Raw genomic sequence first — 9,257 nt, forward strand, 5'->3', positions numbered from 1 at the left:
AATAAGAAATAAACTAAAGTTACCAAATAATTACATTTTTTTCCTTACATTTATAGCTACATAATATATATTAAGAGCAATCATGAACTTTTGAACAAAAATTCTGTAGTACTTATCATAAGTAATATAACATTATAACTTAATCACTTACACTATTTAAGCTATTTATTAAACAGATTAATTTTATATAAAAACAAAGCTATTTAAAAAAGTGTAACTATCCAAATTTACTACTCAGTGTCAATTGATTCTATTCTAATAATGCCTGAAAAATTTATTCATTTCATTCACTTAGTTTAAATACTATAATTTGAATATTTTATGTCCTTATTATTTTATAAGAAATATTAAACATGTAACAATTGTTGTTTTAAAAAGGAAATGTTACTTACACCGTATGTTAGAAAGTTAGACTTGAGATTACCTACACAGGACAAACAACCTTAACAAAAGCCTTATTAAAGGTTGCTCAGTGCTCATCTTCTTTATCTTTTAGTGCCAAATAAGTTGCTTCAATTCCTTTCTCCTTGGCTTTAAGCATTTCCATTAATTCTGAATTAACTCATGCAGATAAAATTTTGCAATATATAAGTGAGATTTCATATATTATTTCCAAAGAAGCCATTCTTTAAAAGAAAGGAAAAATTCATACATCGATCGTCTAATAAATTTAAGATTCAATCAAACAATATATTCAATTATTTATTGTGAATTTTACTTTGCGTAAACAAGAAACAAAATCACTTCACTCAACACTTTAGTATTCCATCAATTTCATTTGAAATTGATGTCCTTCAAAAAATTCAAGAAAATAAAAGTCTTATCGTAATCTTGCAATTGCTTTTCTACATGGTTTGAAAGTGGTCCGAAAAAACTCCACTAAAAACAGTACAAAATCCTAAAGAAAATTGGCATTTTTTAAAACATTTGAAATCATATTAATAATATCAAAATAAAATTTTTGTCATCTATAGTATATTATATTAAGAAAATTTGTTTTACTAATAACATCTTTCAATAAGCATATGTTATTGTATCACCATTATATTATAATTGGGACTCAAACATATTTTAAATTTTTATATTTTTCCAAGATTTTGATTTTAGTTCTTTTTTTAAGTTTTAACCCGTATTTTTTCTAAATTTAGCAATTTTATTCCTTTTTATTAACATAGTACAACAAATGGTTAATATATGACAATCTGTCATGAAATCACAAGCAATCAAAATTATTTAATTATAAAAAAAAAAGAGAGGCTAAAACTAGTAATAAGTACTTATTGACTAGAATCAAAATTCCGTAAATATACAAGATTAAACATATATTTAAATTTATAATATTTTAATTTAAAAGTGTATAATTAAAATTTACATACCTGAATTGTGATGGATATATGATATGGTCTTGTTCAAATTCCCAAGCCAATATTTCTTAACAAATGTTATATAAACTGATCGTAACAATGGTGTGTTGACTTGACCTCCTGAAAAAGTCTTCATATTTGGAATGTTGCTCACACTCACTTTTTGTAATTTAGGCCAATCAATAGTTATACATTGCTGGCAGAAACGAATTAACTTTGGAAGGTCTTTGAGTATAAGACACTCTACTTCAGGGAAAATGATGGATACATTTTCTTCTTTATCATCTGAAAATATCTTTTCTATTTTCTCACAGTTACACAATTTGAGTAATTTCAGCTTACCAAGGTTTTTGGTAGTAGAGCATGAGAATAAACTCTTAAGACTACCACAGTGGACAATGTTGAGTGACACCAAATTTGGAAAAAAGAGAACTTGAGGTTCCTTGTTCCAGACATATGTCAAACTCTTTAGGTTGCTCAATGTTAATGTCCTCAGTTGAGGAAGCATTTCTTTGATATTCTCATCTTGTTTGTCATCCTCAAGGTAAAATGCCTCAGTTAGTAACTCACAATTGTCCATAGTCAAATTTATCAAATTGCTGTATCTTGTGATCATATTGGAAGAAATGCCTCTCAACAAATTGTTGTAACTCAAAGTTAGATTTTCCAGTCCTAAAGTTTAGAATTTTTCAAAAAAGTTAGAAACATGTTAATATAATGCCAAAAGAAAACTATTGTCATTCAATAATTTAAAATAAAAACATACAAGAGGAATATTTCAGAAAGCATATATGTCACTAACTTTTATATTATTCTAAGTTTTGCATGTAATATTAAAATTTACATACCTGAATCTTGATGGATACATGCTATGGTCTTGTTTAAATTCCCTAGCCAATATTTCTTAACAAATGTTATATAAACTGATCTTAACGAGGGTGTCTTGACATGACATCCTAAAAAAGTCTTCATATTTGGAATATTGCTCACCCTCACTGTTTGTAATTTAGGCCACTCAAAAGTTCCACTTTGCTGACAAAAACTGACCAACATTGGAAGATTTTTTAGTACAAGGCATTCTACTTCAGGAAAAATGATGGATACACTTTCACTTTTATCAATTGATATGACCTCTTCTATTTTTTCACAATCACACAATTTGAGTAATTTGAGTTTTTTAAGATTTTTGGCAGAAGAAGATGAGAATAAACTTTTGAGGCTACCACAGTGGACAATGTGAAGTGACATCAAATTTGAGAAAAATAGAACTTGAGGTTCCTTGTTCCAGAGACATCTCAATCTCTTTAGGTTGCTCAATGCTAATATACTCAGTCGAGGAAACATTTCTTGAATTTTCTGATTTTGCTTGTCATCTTCAATGTAAAATACCTCTGTCATTAATTCGCATTTGTCCACAGTCATAGATTTTAGATTGTCATATCTTTTGATCATGTTGGATGTGATGACATTCAACAATTTGTTGTTTATCAAAGTTAGATTTTCTAGTTCACAAAATGATTCTGGGGGACAATTGTAGTGCCAGAGTTTCTTAATATCCTCCTGGTCTATTATACAAAGTACTTTCAACTTGTTCAATGACAGCTGAAAGGAATAAATGGTAATTATCAATGTCTAGGAGTGGAGATGAAAACAAAACTACATAGGAAATATGAAATGAATTGTAATATAAATATAGTTGATCGTGTAGCATACTACAATTATATCATTCAATTCCTTTCCATCATAAACATGATGGCTTTGACTTTGATACAAAAGTGAGATTGACCATAAGATTATATCACAAGTGCAGAAGATATATAAAATGAAAATGAATATTATAATTTTGATAAACTTACAGAACTTGGGAAGAAATAGTCTGAAGTAGCAGGTTCTGGGTGATCCTTATGCTCATTGGACTCATCAAGAAAAGTGATGAGAGCAGGACAATTTGTGATTATCAATGTTTCCAAGGATGGAAATTGAGATTGAGAAGGAAATACAGTTGAGAGTTTTGTTAGATTTTCAAGAGAAACATACTTCAACTGAGGAAATGAGGTCTTATTCTCTCCCATTTCTTGTCCTTCATCCATCACGACAATTTTCCCTAAAGACTCACAATCCGAAACTTGCATATTTGTTAGCATTTTAGAGGCTTGTAGTGATTTAAGAGACTTGCATTGCTTCACTTCTAGGATTTGGAGATTTTCGTAGCACCTGATAATTTCTTTGTTGATGATGTGAGTCAGATTGGGTAGGTCAGTTAAAGTCAATTCAGTTAGCTGCTGCAAAAGCTCTGTAGAATATGATATTTCCTCTTTGATGTGGAATATCATTTTCAATGTGTTACAATGACTTACAGTGAGTTTCGTCAATTTTGGAAACTCTTGTAAAGCCTTGGAGGAAATGACATAAACCAACGTGTGGCAAGTATCCAACTTGAGTTCATTAAACTCAAAAAAGAAACGATTTTCTGGCAAATCATATGCAGTTGCAAGCCCATTGGTGAATATTTCCAAGTTAGGACATTTTTCAATAACCAATGTTTTTAAAACTGGGAATTGTGCATCACTATCGTTTTCATGGAACTTGATTAATTCTGGGAGGTACACAAGCTCCACTTTGCTCAATGCTAGGGATTCAAATTTAAAATAATATGGAAGAAGTCTTTTTAACTTGCCACATTCTTGAATCTTCAATTCATTCAGTTGGGGGAGCTCTTCAACTCTATAATGAAAGGCTTCCATCAAAGAGGGGCAACTCTTGATGTATATCTTTCTCAAATTATTGAGCGTAACGTAAAGGACATGTTTTTCCCATATGTTCTCCAGGTCAAGTAATTCCATTAATACCAATTCCTTCAAGGAATTGAGATTAGAAGACTTTATGCAAAATAGATATGGATATGTTCTGCAGTGTTCAATGGTGATATGTTCAAGCAGTGTAGACCTCTCTTCCAAGTAGGAGAAAAATTGACACAAACGGTTTCCATTGCTACAATTTTTTGCTTTAAAAATTGTAAGGGAAGACAGAAAGAAAGGTTTCTGTTCACATAATTCCTCTGCTTTGCTTAATTCCTCATCCCCATCAATAGTTAAGTCATGTGCAGTATCCTGTCAGATTTTTCTTGCTTTAGTAAATCCCTTCAAAAATAATTCAAACATAATGTAAAGTACTAACCAATTCCATTACCTAACTATTTCAAAAATAATTGTTTCTATCATTTTATATTGTTGGTCTAATTCAGAATATCAAGAATATAATTTTTAGGGTTTTAAAATTAATACTAATTTTTCTGGTTGTGTTAGAATTTTTAAGGATTGTTACGAAAAAATATATAAATAAATATAATAAACTATAAATATGTAGTGTAGATTTAAAAAAGAAGAATAAGAAGCAGAAGAAGAAGAAACTCATTGGATTTTTAAGAGAGAGATCTAACCAATAAGTAAAAAACTTGACTAATTTGGGCATCATTGTGAATTTGGTCTTGATTGTCTATGATCATTGACTTCAACAGTGACCTTTCTATCCTTCCCAATCCAAAATCAGACAATCTGCGGCAGTGGTTCACAACTACTTTTTCCAAAGATGGCAATTCAGCATAACCTTTACTGAACAGCCCCAAAAATGATGGCAACTCTTCAAGATGCATATTGGCCATTTCAGGAAATTCAACTACAGATAAAGCATCTAAAAGTCGTCAAATTTCATATCACAATACTTTTATAGACTTTTGGTTTAAGAACGTGCTTTTTATATTTTAATTATAAAATTATCATTTTATTTTTAAAGATTTGTAGTGACAAAAAAAGAGACATTTTTTTATTGTTCTTAATAAACAAAAAATAAGATAACATATTTTTAACTAAAAGTAAAATTTTAAAAATAACTTTTCAAACCAAATTGCTCCTCATGTTTTGAAAAATATCATTACAATATAATAATTTACCTTTGATATCTCCCAACAGAAAGCATACCCATAGCAATTTTGATAGCTGAAGTAGAGTTAAACAAATCAATTGGATAGGGCTTGATTTTCCAAATCGACCGTCCTCATCATCCAAAAGAAAAATGTACTCCATTGAACTGCAATTTTTGACGACTAAAATCTTCAAATATTGAAGATTTAATTGTAAACAAGGAATAAAAACGGTCCTCAGTTTATGACAATCTTCGATGCATACGTTCTTCAGCTTCCAAAATGAATTTTCAACATTGTATCGAAAATCCCATATGTATTTTAATTTGATAACCTTGGAAATCACCATTCTCTCCAAATTAGGGCAAGAAATCTGCATATATACAAGTAATAATATATTACCACATTAATGAACATAATTAGCAAATGAAATTATTTAGCATTGATAGAATCGTTTGTCACTTGATTGACACAAAATTTCAACATCTCTTTATTTTGGCTTTTTTATTTAGTTTTTGTTATTTTATGTATAAGGATTATACCTTTGGAATTGTAATGAAAAGAAAAATACTAGAAGAAAAATTAGTAATTTGTAATACTTTAATACTTTAACATTGGACTTGAAATATATACATACCTTATCATCAAAAAGTGGGATGTCATGGTAATAATCAAAAGGTGGGGGTTCATCGTAAGAAGACGTATAGAACAAAATAATGCAGGGAGTCCTTGTAATGATAGAGAGCGTAATTGAGGAAATACTATAGGTGTTCTCTTCTCTCCTCCAACCACAATTGCCTCAATGAGTTTGCACTCTGAAACTTCTAAATCAACAAGATGAGGAAGACCTTCGATCATTGAATTTGAGAAGAGACATTTCATTTCATGGCATTGCTGTACTTTGATGACTCTTATTTTCAAGAAAGATTTTTCACTTAGAGAACCATGGCATATGTGCTTTAAATTGCTTACATTGTCGAGAGACAGAGACTCTAAGTTGGGGAAAGCATCAATGTGATGAGCATCACTCGAACTCATGGCTATGCATTTGATTTCAGCATTGTTTTGTACAAAGAGAGATTGTAGATGGGGACACCCATCACTGTCCAATTCACTCTGAATATTTTGGACACCATACAGTTCATCTAAGTGTAAGACATCAACATTTTTCACAATCCTTTTAATTCCATCCTCCAATTGTAACTTTCTATCGAGCTTGAGTTTCAATACTTTTAACCCATGATCACCATTATGGGTCTCAACCCACCTATTCCCAATGAAAATTGTGTATGATTTAATTTTTTCAAAGTACAGGTCCATTGGCCATGCTTGAGGATCAGGAACATACAAGTCTTCTATATATGCCAAGCGATGCAAGTTTGTTAGCTCTTTCAAGCTTGCATTTCTGTTTTCACTATTGGATCTTTCAACCTCCCAATTGCAAAAGGAGTTTCTCAAATATAATTCTTCTAAACTAGTTAAGTTTGACAGAACATTGGATGGAAATACTTGGAGATATGTGTCTCTTAAATCCAAGATTAGCAAGTTCTGAAGTTGTCCAATTTGTCTAGGCAATTGTTGGATTCTACTTCCAAGAAGGCCAAGAATTTGTAGGTTTGTGCGCTCACCAACTATAGTTATGTCTCCCAATTTGCAATTGGACATGGATAATGCTTGAAGGTTCTTTATCGAACCAAAACAAGAAGGTAGTTTTGAACAATCAAAGCCAATAAGTTCTAATACTTTCAGAAGTTTAGTCTCATCAAAAAATGAATTTGGAACCTGCATTAAGGGATTGTCAGTACTTAGTATAATCTCTTGCATTTCTGGACATTGCAACCTTTCAGGAACCTGTGCACCATTCACAATAGCCATGTTGCAGAAGCGTAAACTTCTCAACCATTCTTCAATTGGCCATTCTGTAGAAATCATTGAAGCTTTTAGATCACTTTGAGCCATTGAATAAGCAGTGTGCCATATCAAGTCATTTATTTTGACATTTTCATTTTCATCTTCAACCAGAAGACCATAGGCCTTAAGATCACTGATTAATGAATCACACCTACTTCTTGCAGCCTCTATTGTATCAAGATATTTTAATAAACCTTCCCACATGTCTATGTATATACTATACTTGTTCACGGCTCTCCTTCCCCTGATGGTAAGAATCAAGAGCAAGAATTTGTGTTCTTCACTCTCTAAACTATTGTAACATAGTCTTATTGGTGCAACATGTTCCTTTAGCTGCATCAAGGCAACTTGCAAAGCACAGTGGTCTTTCTTTTCTAATACCTTGGCTATAGCAAAAACTGCAGGAGCTAAACCTTCGCAACTTTTCACTATTTCAGTTATTATGGAACTTGCGTCAGAATCTTGAGCAATGTCTCCAACCATCTTTAAAAACAAGCTCTGACCCTCTTCTTCTAGTAACATTTCTAGTTGAAATATCTTAGCCTTAGGAGCACCCATCAAATTTTGGATGAAATCCAAACTTTTTGATATTAGCAATAATTTACACCCCTTATGTTCATCACCCAAAGGAACTCCAATTTCGTCCAAATCAAATTCTTGAGGATTCAATTCTCCCCATATATCATTAATGATGATAAGAATTTTTTCCTCTTTCTTTATTCTTAGACGCAATCTATTTCTTCTTTCCACATGCATTTCCCCATTAAACTTGAGACCTAATATAGCTTCAATACCTTCTTGAACTTGTTCAAAGCTTGGCTTCTCAGCTATATCTATGATAACAACTTTGAACAATTTTTGTTCTTTTTCTGCTTGGTCTCTAACCTGTTTGGCCAATAAGGTTGTGCCTCCACCACCCAACCACCATACTCCAACTGTTTGGATAAGAGGGTCCTTTAAGGCCTCCATAATATCATTTATAGTATCTGCTCTTGATTTTGGGGCCTTATAATCTTTTGGTGGTTTCACTAACAGATAAAGATTACCTTCTTCTTGTAATTGTAACATTTCTTGCATCATCTTTCTTGCTTGTTTATTAACATTGTACCACCATAGAAAATTTGTGCAAGAACCTTTTCCTTCATAGTAGTTCAAAAATACATTCACTTGTCTAAAAAACTCATCAGTTCTATTTAACCACTTACTTTTAGTCTGGAATTCTTCAGAATCCCAATAAGTAGGATTTTCTTGCACCTTTTGTCTTTTTTGTTGCAGATTCTTGACTTCGTTCCTGAGAATCTCTAAAATGTTTTTGTTGGTAATCAAGTTACCCAATTGACGTGCAACAGCTACCACTTTCATATTTCAAATAATGTGCAAATCGATATTCCTTTCCCTTGGCCAAAATGCACTCACTACCAAAAAACAATACCATTTACGATTAGCTTCTACTAAATGAAATTGTTATTATAAATGTTTTGATTTTGCACTAACAAATAATTTTACTGATATAACTTTATATGAGTCAAGATTAGTTCACACTGGGTATCAAATTTAAACATTTGATCACTTAAAAACTTAATTTAACTATATTTTTTATTAATTTCTATTAAAATATACAATAACAATTTTATATTAAAATACTAAAAATTAATTGAACTATACTTTTTTATTAATTTGTATCTTTATTTTATTTAAAAATTTATAGTTACTTTACAATTTTTTTTCATACCTATTTTTATATTATTATAATTTCATTCCTATGAGTTGTGATTTTATAACATCGCATTATTAGTTTTTTAGTTTTAATATTATAAATTAATTAATTAATTAATTATATATATTTTAATTATTTACAACTTTATATATTTATTAGTATTTTTATATTTAACAAAAATACATTATTGTAATTATAGTGTTTTTTTATTTTTTCTAATACTAATTATGTAACATCCTTTTCTCAATTTGCTATAGTTTACGTGTATTATGGTGTTGATTAGTGTTGGGATGTGTTTGGTAGGGTTTTGGAAGTGTTTGCGTGCAAAGGATCTTGCTCAAGCCTG

At 30.7% G+C, this 9,257-nt stretch overlaps 1 protein-coding gene across 1 annotated transcript; it reads right to left on the reverse strand.

The window, feature by feature from the left end:
* Positions 1–469: 469 nt before the first annotated feature.
* LOC113854237 lies at positions 470–8,556 on the reverse strand. Its single transcript, XM_027485139.1, has 8 exons — positions 6,046–8,556; positions 5,549–5,656; positions 5,314–5,473; positions 4,819–5,039; positions 3,221–4,474; positions 2,213–2,966; positions 1,377–2,036; positions 470–552 (listed from the first exon to the last, which is right to left on the reverse strand). Exons 1-8 carry the CDS (start codon positions 8,554–8,556, stop codon positions 470–472), a joined length of 5,751 nt encoding a protein of 1,916 aa, XP_027340940.1.
* Positions 8,557–9,257: the final 701 nt, after the last annotated feature.

Source organism: Abrus precatorius, unplaced genomic scaffold, assembly GCF_003935025.1.
Source record: "Abrus precatorius isolate BTA unplaced genomic scaffold, Abrus_2018 Scaffold11, whole genome shotgun sequence".
Taxonomy (NCBI): domain Eukaryota; kingdom Viridiplantae; phylum Streptophyta; class Magnoliopsida; order Fabales; family Fabaceae; genus Abrus; species Abrus precatorius.

Bases quoted from the DNA above. Each gene is read 5' to 3' on its own strand.
- LOC113854237 (XM_027485139.1), bottom strand. From the start codon at position 8,556: ATGAAAGTGGTAGCTGTTGCACGTCAATTGGGTAACTTGATTACCAAC. The intron at 2,037-2,212 runs GTATGTAAATTT...TCTAAACTTTAG, and splicing joins ATGTATCCATCAAGATTCAG to GACTGGAAAATCTAACTTTG. The intron at 553-1,376 runs GTATGTAAATTT...GAGTTAATTCAG, and splicing joins ATATATCCATCACAATTCAG to AATTAATGGAAATGCTTAAA.